A 23,954-nucleotide genomic window follows, 5' to 3' on the forward strand; every position below is an offset into this window, starting at 1 on the left:
GATGAGAAATTGACTCAGACAGGTGCTTATGCTCTAGTGGGAGAACTGTCACAATATAAGATATGAACATGATGGTAGCAAGAGAGTGGCCCCAGTAATAGTAAACACCAGGTGTACCTGGCCCTGTTCTTACAATCTTGGTTATCATCAGCTAAAGGCCCCAGGCCATCTTTTAAAGGATGAATTAGAAATTGGGCTGGAGTAAAGCAGTTATGGAATAAGAAATGCAGAAATTGTAGAATTTTCATCTCATAACTGAAAGCTTTCTCCTTTAGGGACAGGAAGAAGATTAGTCTTAAATTTCAGAGTTCGTTCTTTGATAATTTGACATGTCCAGCCAGGGCCTCAAAAAGGGATTTGTATCAGCAGACCCAGATGTGCTTTATGCTACTGACTATAGCCAGACTCTCTCTTCCTGACAGTAAATTAGACAGCTTGGCTCTCCTATGGCCTTTATTGTTTTGGAGGTGCTGAGAACCCCATGGGATTTAATCAGTAGGAATTAACTTGCTATATGTAGAATTTTACCTTCCTGTATGGACTTGAAAACAACTGTCATCATAGTAAAAAGAATGAATTCTTTTAAAATTGGAAAGTCCTTTACTTCTTGGCAAAGTTTTGGTTTCATTTAGCGGTCCTGGAGTTCATGGAATATGTCATTTGAGTTACTTAAAATCTAAACCCAAACTTGTAATTCTCAATGGCTTATGACAGCTGTAAAGCAGGAATGAGAAGTGTGATCTGGTTGGCTCTGACAATAGGGCTCTTGCACAGAAGGCCGCATTGTGCCAGTGATTGCTCTCTGCAAAGACTTGTTCTTTCATTACAGCAAATTAATCTGAGTGGTAACATAGTGCTCCAAATAGCAGGAGTCTATGTCTGCACATCAGGGTTTTGTAATACAACATTCACCGACAGGATGGTGGCATGTGCAGTACTTTGAGGGCTTCCTTGTAGACTAGGGAAGAAAGGAGCAGCTCAGTGTGCCTTTGCACTTACAAGGTGAAGGACCCATTGCTTTCATTTTCTGAAGAGATCCCAAAGATAAAAAATAGTAGTGACAAGATCTTTTTACAGGACTTTTAGCCCTGTGCTCCCACTGCTTTCCCTTTGGAGAGTTGTTTCATTAAGAGAGGCACAACAGCAGTTCTGCCCTATTTCGTTGCTCACCCCTATTAACTCCTAAGAAAGCCTCCACTTACTAAGCTATTCCCTATGTGCCAAATGATGTGTAAAACTGCTTTATATATATATATATATATATATATATATATATATATATATATATATATATATATATATGTGCGTGTGTGTGTATATATATATACGTATATATATATATATATATATATCATACTTGATATATCTTATCTCATTTAATCCTCATGGCAGCTCTGTGAGGTGCATATTAATACCCCTTCACGTTGCAGATAACTGGGACTTTGAGGATTTAAGCAGCATGCCCAGAAGTAGAGTCTGGATTCAAACCCAGTTTTGTGAGATCCACAACTGTGCCCTTCCCACTACATGAGGGTGTCCCATCTCAGTTAATGGCAGCCCCAGCCATGCAGTTGCTCAGGCCAAAAAATGAGTGATTCTTGAATTCTTTTCTTCCTTCACCCTCACTTTCATTCCCTCAGCAAGTCCTCTTGGCTTCTGTCTCCTAGTTATGTCCCAGACCATCCACTTTTCCATATCTCTACATGACCAGCTTAGTCCAGTCCCCTATCAGCCCTTGTCTGGAACACTGTAGCAGCCTCTTAGGCTTTCTTGCCTCCATTCTCCCCACAGTGGTTCATTCTCCCCACAGTAGTGGAATGATATTTTAAAAATCCAAATTAGATCATATCATTCCCTGTTTAAAACCCCCAGTGACTGCCCAGTTGCAATGAGAAGAAAATCTAATCACAAAAGGCTATCTGATTGGGCTCCTGCTATACCTCTCTTGCCCGTGTCATCCATTCTGCCTTCACACTCACCAAGTTCTTTCCAGCCTTTGCACCAAATCTCACTCCTGAGAATACTCTTTCCCAGAGTAGACCAGAGCCTGACCAGCTCCTTCTCCTTATTCATGTCTCTGCCAAACTATCACCTCCTAAAAGAGGCCTTTTCTGATCTCCCTATTTAAAGAAGCACTTCCTCACCCTTGCCTCCAGCCCATCCCTGTTCCTAAATTTTCTTTTCACTGCAGTGCCTCCTTTCCTTAATCTGTTTTATTCAGTTGCATCCCTAGTGCACAGAAGAGTGCCTAGAATGAAGTAGTTGCTCAGTACATAATTGCTGAATGAATGGAGAACATATGCTATTCCCTGTGCCTAGAAAGCTTTGCCCCACCCCCATCCCAGTTGTCCCATCCCCCTCACATATTTAACTCTGGGATATCCTTCAGTTCTGGCTCAAACATCATTTCCTTAGGGAAGTTTTCTGTGACCCTCTGTTACATGCTTTCATAACAAGTTCTTTTCCTTCATGGCCTTTATCATGTTTGTATGGTTATTTGATTAAAGTCTGTCTCCCCCAGCAAACTCTAATCCCCATGAGGGCAGAAGGTGGTCTGTCCTGATGACTGCTTTTTTGCTAGTGCCCAGCAAATCCATTTGTTGAGTAGATGAATAGAAAAATGAATCACCTTTCTTGTACTAACATGGTCCATAGTTAAAATGTGTGTGTCCCAAAGGAATGAGCTAGGAGCTCCTTAGCATCCATTACTTCCCTCAGTAATTTCATCAGTATGTTAATAGAGACACAATGGGAAATAGCAAAGAAAGCATTGGAATCTTCTGGCCCAGTAACACTGAACAAGGAGCCCAGGCCTAGACTGCCTCAGTATTGCCCTGCTTGTTCAATGTTGCGTTTTATGTTTTACTTCTTACAACTTTATCCATTCACTTAACACTTTACACTGTGAAAGTAGCACCCAGGAACACCTTCATCCACTTCACTAAGTTGTCGTGATTTCCAATAACAGGTTATGTTTTAAAAATGAGGCCCACTTCTAGGTAACTGTGAGGTGTTATTATCAACCCTGGTAGACTTAGCAATAAATGAGGAACATTTAGCTCAAAAATTCAAATCTTGTTTCTGTCACTGAATGATTTTTGAACAAAGTTTTTAACCTCAGTTAACGAACTTGATTTCTACACCCACAAAGCACCAAAAGATTCAGAATCAAAGTGATTCAGCTCAACAGTATGATCCCAAAACCCACTATTAAACCAGTGGAATCAGGAGTCTAATGCTGTCAATGAATTCAATTTTCATTTCTGATGTTGAAACTTAGGCTTCATAGATTCCCTTTCTCACTATTCCTCTCTTCCTAAAATGCCAGCAACCCTTAAAAAGACAGCTAAAGTTGAGAAATATTGCTTTCTATGAATAGCTTTATATTTATATGCATTTTTCCCCACATCAGGCAAAGAAGCCAAAATTCAGAGTATGCAAATTTGAAGCATTCACTTGGTTGTTAGACTATGTTGTTTCTCACTGGCATACCACAGAAATGATTGTCTTACTAATGATTACCTTGAGCCGATGCGGTCATCACAAGGCTTTCTTCATACACTGAGGCTGTGTTTATCTACATGATAGCGTCCGAGTGGTTTGGCCAAGAGTTCAGTAGTTTAAATCAGTGTAAGCAGAATTGTCTTAAAGCCAAAGCCATATACAGGTGTGTATTTTGTTTTCTGTGTTTAAATTTTATTTTTGCTTTTGTTTATAATATCGTCAAATGATGTCCTGGCCCTTGGCAAAGTCATTCACTCTATAATCCATCTGCTGTCCCTCTTGGCTTAGGGATTAGTTCCACTGGTATTGGCTAAAATTTCACAAGTACATTTAGAAACTCCCTCTTTACTTAGCTTCCTGTCTCCGGAGAGCCGTGTCTTGCCCCTGCCCCTCATCCCCAGCACCAACCAATCCCTTTGATTCTGCTTGTCCACTTGGCTTCCTTTCTTCTAAAACTCCCAGCTCCTGAGCATAAATAACATCTCTAGTTCAAAATTGTAAAAAATTCAAAAGAGATGTCTTGACTCTGTAGTTGCACTGGAATTAACATCATCAGCGACCCTTATATGTATCATATACTTCTTCAAGGGTTTCACAGACTTTATCACATTTCATCCTTCAGATAGTCCTGTGAGTATATGTTCATTCAGCACATGAAGCTACTGTGGCTCACAGAGGCTAGATAATTTGGCCAGTGCAGCACAGTTGGAACTAAAACCCACATCTCCTGCCACCACCTTTCCCACTAGACCATGATCCCATTCAATGAAATGTTTTGAAATATGGGTCATATTTGGGAGCTGGAAAGTACTTTTTCTCAAGGAGATTTCTGTTGTGGTTGTTATGATGGGCTTTATGGGGGAAGGGACTTCTATCTATAATCTAGAACACATGAGATTAGCTTTGTAGTTTCCTTGAATTCAAACCCATCTGGCATTTTGATTCATTCAGATTCATTGAGAACCTACTACGTGACAGGTACAGAGATAGGAAGGTGACCAAGACAGACATGATCACTGCCTTCATGGAATCTAGTAGGGAGAAGACAAACAAACGGACAATTTCAATATCTTAATAAATATACCTGGGCAGAGGATGTACAGGGTGGGATGGGAGCAAGTGGCAGGGACATATAATCCAAACTTGACAGATGGGGAAGCCTTCCCAAAAGGAAGGACTTCTAATTTGACGACTGAAGGATGAGTGAGAATTTTAGCCAGATTAGAATTGGGGTGGGGTGGGCAATAAGGTTTCAGGAAGATGGAAATGTAGTGTCAATGCCTGGAGGTGAGAATTTGGTCCAGTTGTCACAGTTCTTGTTTATCAGATCAGATTTCATGACTTAGCAATTGGGGAGACTTGGGAAAAGCAGAAGATCAATGGGGAAGGCCATTGAATATGCTCAGAAAATCCTCTCTCTCTCTCTCATGTCTACTTAATAGAAAAAACTTGAGTCTCCACCCCCATCTACCAATCCCTTCCTGGAAGATGATTCAGCACCAGAAATGGAGGAGCTGGCGGTGGAGAAAGGAGACTTAGATCAGGTAAGTCTGGTTTGCATTACCACAAGTAACTACCCGATGTTTGTTTCTGAAAATGGGTCAGCTTGCTCCAGATATTACTCCTTGGCTATTGACCACATTCAGAGATTACAGTTTTGGTGGGCTATATAGAAGGCCTTTATATGGAGGTGCGTTTAGAAAACTGAGTGAAAGAGCAGTCCTTCCCATCCCATGTCTCTGCTCCTGAAGAGCCTCACCACAGGGTTTAGCAACACGCACAAGCTTAATTAGCACATGCGGTGGGGCCAGCAGGATTCTGCTCTGCCTCATTCATCATCTCCTGAATTTGTCAGCTTAGCTTTTGGTTGTGCTGTCATCTGGTACAGTGACGATGTGAGAGGCTGGAAGATCCCAGGGAACTCAGCAGCGCTGTCGGCTAGAGGAGCCTCCATGCAGTGTAAGCTGATCGCTTTAGGTCTGGAAGCCATTGGGGAGGCCTGGCAATATCAAGGTGACCAATGGCATATTTGGAGAGTTACTTTTCAGAGCACACAAGCACTTTAATTTCCTTTGGATTTTTTGTCCAACTCTAAATTTCCTCTGCCTTCATCCTACAGAATGGTGTTTTTGTCTCACTGCCATTTTATGACAAGAGAGGCTAGAGCAATAAATCAGAACTTTTCCTTTCTGGATTAGTGATCCTTCTTTTTAATTTTCTACACTTCTCTGCTAGAGGATTATTTTATGGTATTGTTTTGCTTCAAACACCACCAAAAGGGAGGCTGGCTGGGAAGACCAACTCTGGGAAACCCATAGGCATGCACTTTGCAGCTGACCCTGCGTTCCTTGCATGGTAAGGGTAGGTGTGCTAAGAGAGCAGAATTTCCAGGAGCAATTCTGAAGTGAGGCAATAAAATGTGTCTAGTCCATTGATTAAATAATTGTAATAATATGGATACCTCACATTTTTATGGTGCTTTGTAATTTAAAAGTCTTTTAAGTGCTTTATTTCATTTTGTCTTCACACTGCCTGCCTCTCATTTTGCTAGATGGTGAAACTACAGCTCAGAGAGGTGAAGTGATTTGCCCAGGGTTACAATTACAGATTTGGAAGGGGAGAAGCTAAGACTGGAAGCCAGGTCTAGAAATCAGAAATCCGAATTCCTTTACCAGTGCTCTTTTTAAAAATATCTTCATGTCTCATTAGAGTGGAGGACATAGAAATGAATCTCATAGTAAAAGTGAATGAACAAAACTGAAGGGATATCTTGAGGCTGTATCTCAGAGATGGGTAGAATTAGACGTAGTTGATTTAAAGCTGATTTTAAAGTTGATTTATTATTGGCTAGCATGGGAGAAAACAAAAGATTTCCTCTAACTAAAAAAATGCAGCTGTCACATTTTGGGAACGAGGACTCAGGTAGAAGGAGGGGTCTGGATGTAGAGCTCATTTTTGTGGTGTGTCAGTCCTCCACCCACACTGGGTCACCTGCACCCGATGAGCATGCTTTGTGTATAGTGCCATTGGCAGGGCCTTTGTATCTCCCCAGTGCCAGTGGCTGCCATTGCCATATCCAGAATTGTGAAGTTGAACACTCAGATGCTTTTGGTGCTACTGCGAAGTTATCCCTTTAGCTAGACATCTCTGGATATTATTAAACTGGATTATGATAGAAAGTCCCCCATTACTTACTAAATCACTTTTTCCAGGTAAAATATGATTTTTCTTTTGCTTGGAACTTTTTACTTATCACAGAAGCCTGAAGTTACGGTTGTAAGGACAAAGACCTGCTCATTCTAAGGACACAGAACACTGACATCTGACAAATACATGGGGTCAACAGAGTCCTGTGGTGGGGAAAATGCTGAACTCTGGTCTGACATTAACTGACCACCTGACCTTAGTTAGATAGGTTATTTACTTTCTCTAGACTTCCTAGTTTCTTTATCTTCAGAGAGGGCTAATGGTTTTCAAACTGTTCCTTGATGCCCCATCAGATGTCGCTGTGGGGAGTTGGAAGGAGATCAGGGACCTAGGTCCCTGCAATCAGAGCAGTTCTATTTTGAGTTGCTTTGAATTGCAGACTTCCAGGTAAAATTTCTTTTGAACCAGGGGTTTTATGTCTGTTTAAAAATTAAAAAAAAAAAAAAAAAACTAAACTAAAAACTCTTGGACTAGATCATCCACCCATGATTTCTTGCAGTTTACTCATTAGTAGTGTAACTTATACACCAGTGACTAATGCCTCTTCACGTGCCATACCCGACATCCCACTGCCTCACCAGCACTTGTCTTACCTGTGGCTGATCAGGTGGGAGCTCCAGGTTCTCCCTCTTCCCAGCAGCCTGTTGTCTTTGAAGTTGGGAGGACAGGAAGAGCAGGGGTCCTGGGGGTACTGGGGAGAGGGACACCACAGGATGTTAGTGGGGAACTCAGCCAGAGATGGCTGAGGGGAAGGCCCCAACCAGTTTCCCTGGGTTACCCAACCTATTATGTTGCTGCAGTCAGTAGGCAGTTGGCCCTCAAGGTGGGGGTCACTCCCTGCTCACTACTGCAGTTTACACCTGGCTGTTGAGAAGAGAGAGTGAAGGGAAGAGGTATTTAGTTTACAAGTGGGTTGAACATCAGTCGCCAAGATATTCCCCGTGATTTTTTAAAAATGACATGAAAGGGGACTGATGGTATTCAAAATATAAAAGAAAGAGGTAGAAGAAATAAGGAATTTCTGGTTTTAAAATGTACCCTTCTGGTGATCTGAGCAGTTAGATTTAATCTGTTTACGTTGGATAGTAATAAAAGGAAATGGGACCAGCTGCAGACCTCCTTACTGTGACAACAGTAACCTTTTATTATTCCATCAAACTCCAGGAGGAAATAGCTTAAACATCTGCAGCTTTTGGACAGAATTCACACACTCAGAAATCCAGTCTGAATGCTACTGCTAAATGACTTAGTATATTTTTTTTAAGCTGAGAATCAACCCTTTGGGGAGCTGGATAGTACAAAAAGAGACACCAGTTTGAGCTGAAATTCTAGCACCTCCTATCTAAACATGAGTACATACATAAAGCAGCTATAAGCAGGAGGCAGCCCTGTGAGAAAAAAGGATACTTCAGGCAGTCCCTCCCATTATGCCCCTCTTGCTTCAACTCACACTAAAAATGCTAGCAGAGGACCTGGGTGCTGTGGTGACAGGATCAAGTGGTCTCTCCTCACTGCAGAAGAGCGCCATTAGTGGGCAGAGCAGAGTCGGCTGCATATATGGTTGGGACGCCAGCTCTGGTTGGTTAAGCTGCGTTCTGAGTGTTCTGTGGCGCCTCATCAAGCGCAGGACCTGTGGAAGACAGATCACAATGGTTTTTTTGAAATATCACCTAGCTGTTTTCTTTTATCACTTAGAATCTGTGTTTTATACCTACCGAATGAGCACTTCAGACTTATTCATACATATATTTTTAAAATCATATTCGAGGTACTTCAAAACGTTCTTGGAAAGATCCATATTATCTTTTGATTCTGTTTTTCCATGAAGTCTTTGAAGTACCCTCTTATCACTTTTGTGCATATACAAAAAGGAGACTATAAGCAAAATACATAGATTAAGATATTTCTAAAACTTCTTCACATGCAGGGTCCAACTCTTCTTAATCACCTTTAAAAAAAACCTTTATATTCTGAAATGATTATGACTTATAAGTTGGAAACAGTACTATACAGAGAGGTGCTGTGTACCCATCTCCCAGCTTCGCCAGTGGTGACAGCTCACATAACTATAGTGCATTATCAAAACCAGGAAATTGATTCAAATCCCTTTTTTACTCAGGCATAGATGCCTGTTTTCCCACACAGTGTTGTCCTTGGGCCTTGCAGAGTGTTGATGATGTGGTATTTCTTAAGAGTGCTCCATTGTTGTTTCTGGGATTTCCTGCTAGGCCAGGGCACCCATTCTCCAAGTTTTTGTTGTTATTCTTTACTTTATTTTTTAATTAATAATATCAAACTTAGAGAAAAACTTGTAAAAATATTACGAGAACTCCCAAATACCTTTCACCTGCATTCAGGAATTGTTAACATTTGCTACATTTACTTTATCATTCCTCCATTTACTCTTTCATTTATCATTTATCATTCCCTACATTTACTCTTCCTCCCCTACTTTCAGAACAACTTGTAAGTTGTAGACATAATGAATGCCCTTTACCACCAAATATTTCCATATGTACTTCCCAAGAAGGACATTCACTTACATTACCACAGATCAAAATTAGAAAAATTAACATCAATACAATACTATAATCTATAGATTATTTAAATTACATAGTGCAGCCATTTTAAAGTGACAAGTTAAAATATTGTTAATATTTGGGAAAGTGCAGATAAATTAGTAAGTCAATAAAGCCAAATACAAAATACATGCGTTGATTTTTTAAATGACAGCATTCTGTATTTTGTAAATTCCCATTTATAACTACATGGAAGTTACCCTGCAGAAATGTGAATATTCTATTCAAAAGAAGGAAAAAAATTTTAATAAAAGGAATAATTATAATACTTATGATGACTATATTTTAATTAATAAAAAGATATCTGGGTATATGGCCATATTTTCCAAATCTAAAATCAGTGTATCTAGTCACGCAAAGTTAGACAAATTAAATCACATTTGTCTATTCATTTAACAAATCACCTTATTGAAAAGAATTAAATAATAGAAAATAGCTACTGACTTGGAAAAGATAAAACAAATGGGTGAGGACCACCCCCTCACGGCCTTCATACTCCATCATGGATCCTCCCATTTTAAACTAATGGAAGTGCAAAAAAACTCCCCTAAGGCATCTATGCATTTAAGTGGAGCTTTGGATCCAGCAAATTCAAACTCAGTGAACCAGTCTTGTGTGATCCCTGAGGTCCTCTTGTAGTCTCAGCCTAAGGCCTGACTTTGGTGTGGCTTCCAGATGATGGCTTCCAGCAATAAGGTAGCCCAGATTGTAGTTACTCTTAGGAAGGAGCAAAGTTTCTAAAATCCTTGCCAGAAAATTAAAGACACAGAACTCTTGGAAGGTGAAATGGAAGAGCACTAAGTATGAGACTGAATGGGATATGTCTAAAATTGACATTTAGGGCTGGCCTAAATGTAAGTTAATTAGAACGCAGTTGGTTAGAGCACAGCCTTGTAATGCCAAGGTCAAGGGTTTGGGTCCCTGTGACCCTTTTTTGGTTGGCTGCCAAAAAAAAAAAAATACATAATTTAAAGTTGACACAATTTTTCATGATTATTACCAGTTTTTACAGATGTTTTTAACCATTTCAATTTTTTTTTTTAATGACCAGAAAAAAGTAATCATTATTTCTGTCATTTGGGGCTTAGCTTCTCCAGGATTTAATAAAAGATAGCAGTTCAAGAAAATTTTCACATTTTTGCAGGGTAACTTCTTGTAGTTATAAATGGGAGTTTACATAATATAGAATGTTGTCATTTAAAAAATCAACACGTAATTCTTATGTTAAGTTTTCTTACTACAAATAATAATAATAGTGATAATAATAATGGGGTGGTAGGAAGCTTTGGCAGGTGATGGATATACTTATGGTTTGATGGTGATGATGGTTTCACTTTTCCAGTATTTATTAAAAGATATGAGCAGTTCAAGAGGGTAGATCTCATGTTACACATTCTTACTACAAATAATAATAATAATAATAATATAATAATAAAATGGGGGGATAGGAAATTTTGGGAGGTGATGGATATACTATGGCTTTGATAGTGGTGATGCTTTCACTTATCCCTAAACTCATTGAGATGTGGACATTAAATATGTGCAGCTTTTTGTATGTCAATCATACCTCAATAAAGTAGTTAAAAAAAAGATATGAGCAGCTGAATTCAACAAGTATGTTGTAGGTACCAATTTATACCCAAGTTGTACTCTAATATCAACCCCAGCAAGGTGTCTTTGGCTCAAGGTCCTTTTGTTCACATTTGACAATAGAGAGAATTGACATTTTTTAGCAATAGAAAGGAATATGTAGGAAGATCCTTGCTTATTTTTTAGATGTGTGGAAGGCAGCAAATATAGTTTTAAAATGCTTGCCTGACAAATGACTTGTTTACCAGTGGTTTCCAAGTATCAGTCTGGGGACCAGTGCTGGTCTAGTTTTTTATTGGTCTGAGGCAAAGTCTGTCTCTCTGCTTGCCTACCTATCTATCTTATTTATCTACTTATTTGGTATAAGGTTACCAACTGACCTTTCTTAGAAAAGGACTACCTTTATGCTGCTATTTTATCCTTGTACAATTTGGGGGTATAAAATATATACTCTTAGGAACTTGTGATGAGAATAGAAAGTAGCAAAATAAAAAGTTAGCATCCCTATGTTGGTCCCCTATCCTTTTTCTTATACTTACTTGTTGATGAAATCCAAAAGTCTAAGAATTATTGCAGGAAAACAATGATATAATAGAAAGAGTTCTGGTTTAGGAAATAGAAGGCTTCACTGTATGCCTTTAGGTTAGGCTATTAGAACCCTCTGAATCTCTATTTCTTGAGGTATAAAATAGTAGTAATAATACCTATGCAAAGGATTATTGTGAGGAATAAATGAGATATTACTTGGTGTCAAAGTGCATGGCCCATAATAACAATCATCAAGTGGAGATTGTTGAAATTAGATCATGTGAAAGCACTGTATAAATTCTAAAGCACTGTACAAATACAAGTGCTGTTACTAGTCAGGATTTAAATTTTTAAAACATCAGTCAGATGATGAATAGCTTCCAAACTGAAAATGAATGTGTTATCAAAGTAGTAGTAAATCTTTCACCATACAGAGTAAGTAAATGATAGTAACAAAGTTGGCTTCTTGTTCACAACGGGAATGAATCATAATGTAGGGCATATTACCACTTTAATTACATTGAGTGCTCTCTTATCTGTAAGTTAGAAGTGAACTTTGAAGTGTTTTCTTTGAAATTACTTTAAAATGTGCAAAGATTGCTCAAGTATAGGGTTTCTTTTTGTTTTTCTTTTTTCTCTTTATAGCCAAAGAAGCCTAAAGTCCCAGATAATCCATTTCATGGCATTGTTTCCAAGTGTTTTGAGCCTCATCTCTACGTGTATATTGAGTCCCAGGACAAGTGAGTGATGAACAATTTGCTGTTTTGTTCCTGCATTTCTCGCCTCTCTGGTCGTGGTTGGATCTTACAAGGACACAATTCCTTCCAGAGGCTGAAAGAAGGACTTGGCATGCCTGTGACCCTCTCTGGAAAGCCATTAAGGATATTTCTGTATCTTTTGAATGTTATCATTTATTGTGTCTGTAAATCTTAGAAGCCTCAGTTTGACTCTAGTAAGGTCCCATGCCAATCCAACACTCCCTTCCCATGTGGGTGTTGAGTCCTTGTTGAGCCCTGACATGTCAGCCCTCAAAGCTTTACAATGTCAGGCACTGAACATTGTAAGAAAGCCTGTTCTTTAATGTATATATTTTCAAGTATAATTTAACTTTTCATTTTGAAATAATTTAGACTTACAAAAAAGGTTACAAAATAAGACAAAAAATTCTCACATACTCTTCCCCAGAGAATGTTAACATCTTATACAGCCACAATCAGGATGGTAACATTGTCCCATTAGTATCCTTTTTCTGGGCTAGGACCCAGTAATCGTGTATTTAGCTATCAAGTCTCTTTAGGCTCATTTAATCATGAATAGTTCTTCATTTTTTCTTTGTCTTTCATGACCTTGACACTTTTAAAGAAAATTGACCAGGTATTTTGTACAATGCCCTTAATTTTGGTTTGCCTGATGTTTCTTCTTGATTAAATCCAGGTTATTCATTTTTGGCAAGAATAGCAAAGAAGTGACATTGTGTCCTCTTCAGTACATTGTGTCAGGAGACACATCATGTTGATTTGTCCCATTCCTGCTGATGTTAACCTTGATCACTTCTTGCTTAAGGTGGTGCCTGCCAGGTTCTCCACTGTGAAGTTACTATTTTTCTCATTGTAATTAATAAGTATCTTGTGGGGGATACTTTGAGACTATGCAAATACCCTGTTTCTCATCACATTTTGCCCACTCATTTTTGCATCCTTTGATGATTCCTTCCTGAAGCAATTATTACTGTAGAGTTTGCCAAATGTTCATTGTTTATTTCCACCATTTCTTCTACGTTTACTAATTGGACTTCTACAGTAAGGAAGAGGTTTTCCCTTTCCCCCCATTTATTTGTTTATATCAGTGTGGACTCATCCATTCTTATTTTATTTTATGGATCATCCATGTAATATATATGCTTTTCACAAACTCATGGGCTCCAAAAATTTCTACAAAGCAGCCCACCACAGCCAAGTTTCTTCACAGCCAGAAGAGTGGGTTCCTGTTTTAGTATCAATTTGTGAAAGGAGTATTAGAGAAGGAGGAAGACCCCTCCTCATCCCTGAATCTTTGTCCAGCCAGAGTAACTGTTGAAGGCCCTTCCAAGCTGGAAGGCAGATTTTGGAAAGGTCAGATTTCTGGAGCAGGCCAAGTTGACTGGAGACAGGCTGGCTTTGGCTCTGAGAGGAGGCCTTATAGCCTAAAATATGCACTTAGGACGACCAGAAAGTAGCTTACTCAGGGGACAAGCTGTGAAAAGGTTCTTAAGGGGAGTTCCGTGGGTCATAATTGCCCCGTCATTTTTTTCTTTCTTTCTTTCCTTCTTTTTTTTTAAATGCTTCTGTCATGGGTTAGCAAATTCTTGTTTCCCAGTATGTTTCAGGGGTAAATCATAAGAGTAGGAGAAAGTTTCAAGTACAAATACTGCATGGGACAATATTCTTATTCACCCATTTGATTTTATAGATTGCTTCTCCTCTTTTCCTGCTCAATTACAGTATACTTAATATTAAAATCCCAGCAAATGAACTTTGTAAAAGAGCTTCTACATTTACAAAAACAAGCTCCCCACCGTCGCACCCCCTCAAAAAGTGGCCTTGCCATCACTGACCTAGTGAAGGCCCAGTTTTTCTCCTCCTCTCTGTCCACTGGGTGTACAGTTTTCCTCCTCCTCTCCGTCCAGCAGGCATACAGAGGAGCAGTGGTTACCGCCACTGTTCAGTCCTTTGAGAGCACCCTATCTTCTGCATCCAAAGAATTTTCTCCCAGGAACTTAATAACACACCCCTGAGGATGGAGAAAAAGGTTAGTTGCCTATTAGAGTAACAGGTCTTAGAGTAACCCACCTGCATGACTATTTTCAGCCCAAGCTCCATCTTCTCTTATTAATCCAAATTCTTATTTTAAAAAGGCTTAAAAGCTATTGCGTCCAAGGTTTAAAGAGCATATCTGTGATAACCACTTCCTTTCCCAAAACCTACCTGGTCTAAGGAGTCATTTTCTGAATTATTATAATTCCAGTATTCACTCTTTTTACATGGCCTTGATTCATACAAAGTCTACTCATTGTTCATGATACTTTGGGCAAAGAGCCAGACCTCCCTTCCCTAGGGACTCTCCATTTCTCTATGAAAAATGAAGTGCTGGCCACGCATACTGCTGTTTGGCCTCATGAGGATGTTTCCAGGGCACTGGGGAAGTAGCAGAAGCTACTCAGAGGAGAACTGCGTAGGTTGTGCTGTTGTCACTCCAGAGTAAAAGCAGCAAAAGCTTGAAGTAGAAAATAACATTAAAGAACTCCATTTCCTCATCTGTCAAAGGAGAGAATCAGACAAAATAATGCCTAAAGCAATGGTTATTAACCTTTTTAAAGTCATATATCCTTTTAAGAGCCTAATGAAAGCCAAAGACTCTCTTGTTGAAAAAATCCACATATTGTAACACCAAGGTCAAGGATTTGAATCCTTGTACCAGCCAGCCACCAAAACCAGTGCTCCCCGCCCCCCCCAAAAAAACCTGCATATACCCACATACTATTTTGAGTATAATTTCAAGGGGTCCTAGGAAGCCCTTCCTACTTTCAGTCAAAGAATCCTGAGGCTGGGGAAGGAACTCAGGTAAGGACTAGTTTTGTACTAATTTCTAACCTTGCTGTAGCTCTGACTAAGAAATCTGCAAGGGAGGAAAATCTTAGACCGTTCACAAGCTCCCAGATGACAGTGACCCAACACAGTGTAGTGGAAAGAACATGGGCCCGGATGCCAGATGGACCTGGATTTGAGTCAGAGCTCTGCACTTACTAGCCTGGGGCCTTGGCCTGCTACTTAACCTCTCCAAATGTGTTTTATCTTCTGTGGGTTAATAATGCCCACCTCACAGGCTTTATAGTGAGGATGAAACGAGATGACATATTGGCTCTGGGCACACGGTAAATGGTGCTCAGGGACTGTGCCTGCCTTGCCCTCCCTCTGATCTTGCTCAGGAGTCCTGTGTGGGTGGATGGCCTTATCAGTGTTACCAGTTCTCTGTTGGGCCTGGCATGGAGTCTACCCTCTCATCTCTCCAGCCTTCCACCAGCCCTGGGGAAGTTTTGGCAGCACCTGCCCCAACCAAAAGCCAGGCAGCAGTAGGAGGACTGCAGAACCAAACCCAGGGAAGAGTCAGGAAGTGGGGATATTCCTCCAGCCACCTCTTTAGCAGGTTGGGCTAAGCTGTCCTTACATGCCTTAAGTGGCTTTCTCAATTTTTATTTATGTGATTTCCTTTGGCTGACTCTTGCAGAAGAGATTTCTTCATAGGCACTTTCTTCACTCCATTCAATGGTATTCTCAGTCAGGGAAGTTATTGATGACTCCATTTCTGCTCCTTCTCCTGAGTTCCCTATAATAACTTCTGTTAAAATAGAGCACCACCCCCCTTCCAACTTCATCAGGGCTACTTGGCTCTGTACATTAATTATGTTTGTTGTTTATTTTGAATTAATTTCAAACTTATAAATTATAAGAATTGTACCTAGAGCTCCTATATATCCTTCTCCCACATCCCTCAGTTATCTCTCTCTCCTCTTTCTCAAGTACACGTTCATGTACGTATGCACGTATGAGGGTACTTCAAAAAGTTTATGGAAAGATTTATCTTTTTTTTTTTTGTCGTTTTTTCGTGACCGGCACTCAGCCAGTGAGTGCACTGGTCAGTCCTATATAGGATCCGAACCCGAGGCGGGAGCGTCGCCGTGCTCCCAGCGCAGCACTCTACCAAGTGCGCCACGGGCTCGGCCCAGAAAGATTTATCTTTTAATTCTGTTTTTCCACAAATTTTTTGAAGTACACTTGTACATATTTTTTCCTGAACCATTTGAATTTTCAAATTGCAGACAAGTGCCCCATTACTCCTTAATACTTCAATGTATATTTCCTAGAAATGACACAATTTACATAACCACATTACAACCAGAAAAATCAGGAAATTAACATCGATACAATATTACCATTAATCCATTGACCCTATTCCTTTTCACCAGTTGTCCCAATCATGTTTTTTAAAATAGATCCAGGATCCATTTCAGGACCACAGGTTGCATTTATTTGTCATGTCTCTTTAGTCTCCTTCAATCCGGAAGAATAACTCAGTCTTTCTATGTCTTTTATGACCTTGAAACTTTTGAAGAGTATAGTCCAATTACTTTGTGGAATATCCTTCAATTTGGGTTTGTCTGATGTTTGCTTATGATTTATGATTTATGCAGAAGTGGTGCTATGTTCTTCTTAGTAGTTCATGTTAGTAGGCACAAAATGTCAGTTTGCCCCATAACTTGTGTTCATTTTTATTACTTGGTTTAGATATTGTCTACTAGGTATCTCCATTTACTAATAAGTGTTGGGAGAAACTTTGAAACAATATCAATAGTCTTTTTCTCATCTAGCCTTTTTCTCTTCTTTCATTTATTTTATCACCCATTGATGATTCTTACCTGAATCATTCATTACTCAGATGGCTGCCAATAGTGATTTTTCTAATTCCATCATTTCTTCTACATTTATTAGTTGGCATTCTACTTTAAGAAAAGCTTTCACTTCTCTCCCATTTGTATCAGCATGGACTCATACATTCCTATTTTACCAATGGGTTATAGTCATTACTATCTTTTCTTTTTACTTTATATTAGAATTAATTTATACCTACAGAAAAATTTCAGAAAAAGCAGAGATTTCCCATACTCCCTTCACCCAACTTCTCCTAATGTTAACATCTTATATAACCATAGTAGGATAATCAAAACTAGCAAGTTAACATTGGTACAGTACTATTTACTAATCTCCAGAACTTATTTGAATTTTATCAGTTTTTTCACTGATGTGCTTTTTCTCTTCCAGGATCCATCACTATTGATTTTAATGCTCAAATTCTCCCTGATATGACTAGTGGGAGCTTCTTCAAGCTGGCTCTTTATCCTTTTTACATGCCCCTGTCATTTTTTGAGCACTTCCTTTCTGGCACAACAAAATATACCAGGATTACCTTATACCAGGTTCATAGCCTAGCCCCAGAGTCATCCATTTTCCCAAGGATCCCTTGTTCCTTTGGTGAAGAATAATATTTAGAAACCAAGTTTTGGGCATTAGGTGTGCTCATTGCTGCTTGGTTGTTATTGCTTCTAGTTCCTCCCAGCTGAGAGAGCTAAGAAAGATATGTGTGTATAAATATACGTGTATATATACATACATATACATCTGTATCTTTTTATGCCTGTTTTATATTAAAATGCATGAGTTTACACTGCAATTCTAATCTAATACTGCAGGGTTTGTTTAGTCTCCCCCTTTCCATGTTGGTAACTACCTTCTACAACAAGGAGAAACTTGGCTCCCAACATCTACAATATATTTACCTATTTGCTCTCTTTGCCTGCATGTAACTGATCTAGCTGTGCTGAAGCCAAACCTTGGCTTCCCAACCCCACTGGCCACATCAGAGCCAAATCCTTGACCACAACATAAGGGAGGGGGAAGAAGTGCAAACTAGTTTGAGTACCCTTGAACTAGTAAATTCTATAATTTTCTAGGGAGCTTAAGCTGCTTTGCACAGGCTTACCTCCCTTGCCACTTTTCTGACTATCAGTGCCATCCATCTCTACTTAACTTTCCAGTTAGAATATGGTTCCTATGAATGCTGACTGCAGAAGAAACTGCCTTGGTCATCCATGGATAAGCCCTATCTGCAATGGGATTTTTTTTTTTTCTCCTTTGTTTTAATCTTTCCCTCTGCTGTTACCACTCTGCAATAGTCTTTACTCCTAGGGCGTTTAATTTATCACTGGAACTCCCAGCAGTATTTCACATGACATCCTAAAATACTTATACAGTTCTTGGACACAAAGCTCAAGCTGCTGGGAAAAGGGTAGAAGAAACCAGAGATCCAAGACATGTTTCTCTAAGCTGGAGAGAAAGTAAGTAACAGCAGTTATACCATTTACAGTTTTGACATCTAAGCATGGTAAAGTGGATAGAACTTGGAGTCAGACAGACCCAATTTTAATTTCAGACTCCAAAAAATTCTGTGACTTTAGGCAAGTCACTTCATATTCTCAGCCTTGGTCTTTTCATCTATAAAATGGGAATAATAATGCCTTCTACTCAGGGCTGTTGTGAGGATTCAATGTAATTGTGTACCCAGCACAGCCTAGTTATAGGCTTATAGCCTTGTGGGAGAGACCAAAAAAAGATTGTGGTACACAGTGTTAAGGAATAAAAATATGAATTGTTTGCTATGGGAATACAGAATAGTGTATAAATCAAACTGCAGGTCAGGCTTTTCTCAATTTGTATCTCCCACCTCAGCCAAACCCCTCCCTCCTTTCCCATCCTCTCTTCCTCACACGTATATGCTATGCTTACTTCTGACTTCATGCCTTTATTCTCTCACCTGAATCTGCTGCAGAACTTTCTCTCTAATCTCCTCTATTATTTCCTTTGTCTGAACCAGATTGTTCACATTGTCTGTACTGCAAAATTAGCATTTTGCTGCTATCTTGAAATCTAAATATTATAGGCATGTAGGTCCTATCTCTCCAAATAGTTTGAAAGCTTATAAGGCGCAGGGACTTAACCCTCACAGTACCTAGATCAGGGTTTGACTCTTTATAAATGTTTACTCAGTTACACTTGCTTTAGGGTGTAAAAGGCACCTCCTTGTGATTCCAGTCAGCAGATCATTATGCCATACATCCCTTTCTCCCATAGTCCTACAAGAAGATCTTGTAGACTTGCCAAAATTCAGGGTAGGATTTGGTGCCTGGAAGAAATGGCAATGCCATGCCCTCCTCCTTTTTAAGTTGAATTTATTTGTATTGTGTACTTATAGCCTACCAAGCCTTCTGTGTAGTAAGTGCTCCATCAGTATTTGATTAAATTGGATCATCCATTCAAAACTAATGAACCTTACCCATTCCCATTGAAGTAACTCTTACTCTTCTATTCAGTGGAACATGGAGTACTCATTTTCTAATGCCTTGTATGGCATCAAAGCATGCTGATGCAGAGTGGAAGATGGAAGGGAAGGGAAGGTTTCCTTGTCTGGTTTATGTCTCATCCATACTGGAGAACAGTGTCAAAAGTAACCTGGTAGACAACCTGCAAAATATAGAAGATCTAGAGTATTTTTTAGATGGAAATTTTCTTTATGCTCTGTGATCATTGTTAATTTATAATCTTATACATCAAGTTGGCTCTGAAATAGGAAGTAGGTGAGTAAGTATTCAGTTTCTAGGGGAATAGATGAGTGATTAAAGGAACAACCTTTTAGAGCACTGGCCCCTATTTTGGTTGGCACTATTGATTTGGAGATTATAATATCTCATACTAAGACTCAAGTGGAATCTTTTGCCTTCTGTTATGTGTTCTCCTCCACTGCACCAGCTTCCATCTCCACCTTCCCACCTCTCCATTCCCATCCCTTAGAAACAAAGTATGGAGGTGATAACTTAGTATGTATTGGGCACCAACATGAAGATTAACCTCACATGTAAGCAGGAGGGGTGGACCAGGGTTGGAAGCAGAAGTAGCATAAACATTATCCCCACCCTCAGGGAGCTTATGAACACATACATGAAACAGAAGATTCCACTACTATAAAGCAAGCAGCCTTTTGTACCACCTTCACTTGTTAGAGGTGAGTGGCTGGAGTGCCATCTCAGGAAGGATTCTGGAGTTACACCAGAGATCAATGAAAAGGAGAGTCATTGTTGATAAGCACTGCCTGCTGTGGGCCCAGGATGAGAGGAGGTTGGCATGTTTCTTGAATATGTGACATCCTTACACCACATAGTAAAGTGTTAAAAAAGAAAAAATCCAGTGTCAGTGAGTGACAGGTGATGGAAGTTGTAATTGAGAGAGAGGATGGGTGTGAGTTGGAGTTGTACCAGTGAGAGGAGAGGGGAGGGTGAGCATGCTGGCAGGGGAGGCCCACAGGCCAAGGCCTAGTGACGCAGGAGGGGTGCAGCAGGGGAGCTGTTGAGAGGAGGCTCTGGCTGGAGCTCAGGTTCAGCTGTGGAGGGGTAGGAGATCAAATGGAAAAGTGAGGCAAGCAGAGGTTGTGAGGAAAGGGGGTGGTAATCAGGGAGCTTTCCAAGGTCAACTAACGAGTTCCTTCCCTGCTTTCTGACTGTTACCACAGACAAAGGCCTAGCCTAGGCCTGAAGTTCTTTGAGGGCAGAGTGGTCACATCTGGATATAATAAACTTTCAATAACAAAATCTCTTGGGTAAAATGTCAATTTTCTCCTATTCCTGCTAATTGATGCTGTGTGTGGTTCTTGTCTTTTTCTTCCTATTGTATAAATATATTTTTAAAACACAGCTGGATTCTGTAGCCTTAGGTACAACCCCCAAAATGCAAAATGCTAAGAGTGATGGGGACCCCTCCCATTTTTCACACAGCATAACTGTTAAGAGAAGGATTAATACAGCCCTGCTAGGTTCTCACTAGTTATGACTCAGTATGACTGAGGCAAATTCAGGGATGTTTGAATGGGAAATGGGAGAAAAATTGTAGTCATCATCCCCACCATGACCTGAGGGCAAGCCTGGAGCTGTTCATACCTTCTCTTCTCTCAAGATTTTTTTACATCTTTAATTCTGGAAGTTCTAAGAAGAAACTGTATTAAGGAGAAGGAAAGCATTAACACTATCTCTTGGACACATTTAGGTTCTTGATGTCTAAATATTTGGCTGACATCTTAGCTTTTTCTGTGTTTTCAGAAGTAGAATGGTTAAAAGCATGAGGTCTGGAGCCAGGCTGTTTGGTTTGAATCCTGGCTCCCCCACTTTCTTACTGTATGACCTTGGACAAGGTACTTAGCTTCTCTGTACCTAACTTTTTGAAAATGAGGATAGTAATAGTACCTACTTCATAAGGTTATTGTGAAGAGTAAATGAAGTTCAATGAGGTGATGCTTATAAAGCACTGACAAATGCCTGCTACCTCATAAGTGTTCAGGAAATGATCACTATCGTTATTTAGGGTTTTCAATTGTGGAAAGGGGAATTGGTACTAATATGGTAGCAGGACCAGTGTACTTAATTAAATGGTGGATTCTAGGCTCAGGTCTGTCACTAAATTGTGTGACATACTTTCTAGGACTTAATTTTTTCATTTTTTAGAGGGGCCAACAGTACCTATCTTGCTCACAAGGGCTTGGGATCAAATGTGATAATGAAATGCCTGAAAAAGTATAAAACAGCACACAAATGCCAACTTTTATTGCTGCTGTTACCATAAGAGTGGTGGTGAATGATGATATTGATAAAAATGGATCCAATTTAAAATTTTAAAAGCATTAGGAATGATTATCGTATTCATGGCAGTAACCCATGAACACTGCAAACAAGCACATTTGCTTTATCTTTCTTGAAGTAAAATAACATTTTAGGTTTTCTTCCTCCTAGAAACCTTGGAGAGCTGATAGATCGATTTGTGGCTGATTTCAAAGCCCAGGGACCACCTAAACCCAACACTGATGAAGGGGGCGCTGTGCTCCCCAGCTGTGCTGACCTCTTTGTCTACTACAAGAAATGCATGGTGCAATGCTCTCAGCTCAGTACTGGGGAACCAATGATCGCTCTGACCACCATTTTCCAGAAGTACCTCCGAGAATATGCCTGGAAAATCCTCTCTGGCAACCTGCCCAAGTGAGTCCTGTTCTTTATGGTCTGAGTGTTGAAGTAAGATTCTGAATATACTTAAATATGGGTATCTTCAAGGAAATCCACTCTGAAGTTGTTTACTGAACTTCTAAGAGTATCAAGGAGGCAAACACACTTATTGAGTTCCCAAGGGTCTGAAACTATTTCTTCTCTAATGGCATTCCACAGCTGATTAATACCATTAGAAGAAATGCCCACACTGGTTGCCAGTGTAGGTCAAATCTTACCACAGTGGACTCAAGGGAATTAGTTCCATCATATATGGAAGTTTAATTTACATGGATCCAACTATAAGTTCTTGGCAAAAGAAGTGAGGTGATGATGGAAGTAAGTGTTAAATAGCATAGCCAATTTCATTCAAGCCTCATTCAGTGAGATTGTGCCTTGGAGTAACAGTTAGATGGGAGGCATGAATCTGCTTTTCCTTTAGTCTGATTAGGTTCCAAAGTTTCTCTTATGATATGTGCATCTTGCTATGTTGGACAGAGCCTAATGTTTAAAGATATGGTAGGATTTAGGGGGAGGGAGTTGCATAGGACAGCTTCTAATCATAGTGACTCCACTGTATTATTCTGGGATGTTAGAGTATTGTTATATTGCTTATTACTTGAAATACATGGATCATTCGACTGGGGTTTTAGAAGTATTTTGGTTAAATAGCAATTTTGACTGTAATAAAATATGACCTAAAGTAATTCTTCTGAATTTAGTATTTACAAATCATCCCCAAGGTTAAATTAACAATTCTGGAATTAGTTTCTGTCATTGCCACTAAAATGTGTCATATATGGGACACACTGGGAGTTTTACATTCTTTGGAGGGAAGAGAATAAAATCTTATGCCCTACAGGAGATTTGAAGTAACAGGTATGTTTTACTAATGAGAACTTCTTTGACTATGATAAAAATTATTTTAAAATTTTTAATACCTTTGGTCCTGATTATCAAGATAATATAAGTTCATTATAGCTTAGAAAACACAGAAAAGCACAAAGAAAAAAATTAAAATTACCTATAATCTTACTATGCAGATAAAACTTTCTTAACCTTTTGGTATATATTTTTTCTGTTCTTTATTCATATATATGTAATGTGTGTGATATGTGTGCTTTTGGAATTGGGACTACACTACTTATAAAAATCCCCTTCTGCTTTTAGTTAACATCATCCTGTGAGCACTTTCCCATGTGTATTAGTCAGTGTCCCAGCAGCAAACAAATGGTACATTCAGCTGGGATTTTGTTAGTAAAGAGACTCTTCACAGAAATGGGGGCAAGGGGAAAGAAACCGACAGAGGATTACGAAGCATCCAAGTACTGGAGGGTAATTGTTACTACTTATAACTCACTTGAGAGCTGGGGCTGTGACAAGGGGCTGCCCCAACAGACACTGTAGTCATAGAGGATGCGAGATATTTTTTGGTCTCTTAAGACAGTCAGGGCTTTGGGCAGGAACCATGTCTCCACATTCATTTAACATATTTCTCATAAGTAAAACATATAAATTCCAGTGCAGAATTTTCTTAACTGAGAGAAACAGGGAATGAACTTTTGTGCTACAGATGATCCTAAATAAGTTCTACATATCAGAAAATTCCAAGCTAAAGAGAAAGGCAGCTCAGCAGCCTTCTCTGTATGAAATCATCATAGTTAACAGGACCGATTACTAGCTGACTCTTAGAATCATCTCTTCCTACTGCTGATGGCGAGAGAATCTAAACAGATGATAGTCAAGGTAAGGTTAATAGGAAAAGGACTCATTGTATGTGGATTAATTTGGGACATGTCCAGCCTTTCCTTCCTGCTTTTCTTTTGTCTTAAAATGTTTCTAGTTCAGGAAGCAAATTATAAGTTCCAGTCTGACTA

General features: G+C 39.5%; 1 protein-coding gene across 2 annotated transcripts in view; it reads left to right on the forward strand.

The window, feature by feature from the left end:
- VPS53 (VPS53 subunit of GARP complex) overlaps nt 1–23,954 on the forward strand; it is a 152,341-nt gene that overhangs the window by 84,162 nt on the left and 44,225 nt on the right. For both annotated transcript variants that reach the window (XM_063111603.1, XM_063111604.1), the window contains exons 12-14: nt 4,947–5,048; nt 12,054–12,148; nt 21,832–22,074. In XM_063111603.1, the coding sequence (XP_062967673.1) occupies nt 4,947–5,048; nt 12,054–12,148; nt 21,832–22,074 (440 nt within the window). The remainder of the gene's footprint in view (nt 1–4,946; nt 5,049–12,053; nt 12,149–21,831; nt 22,075–23,954) is intronic.

The sequence above is a fragment of the Cynocephalus volans genome, chromosome 10 (assembly GCF_027409185.1).
Source record: "Cynocephalus volans isolate mCynVol1 chromosome 10, mCynVol1.pri, whole genome shotgun sequence".
NCBI lineage: Eukaryota > Metazoa > Chordata > Mammalia > Dermoptera > Cynocephalidae > Cynocephalus > Cynocephalus volans.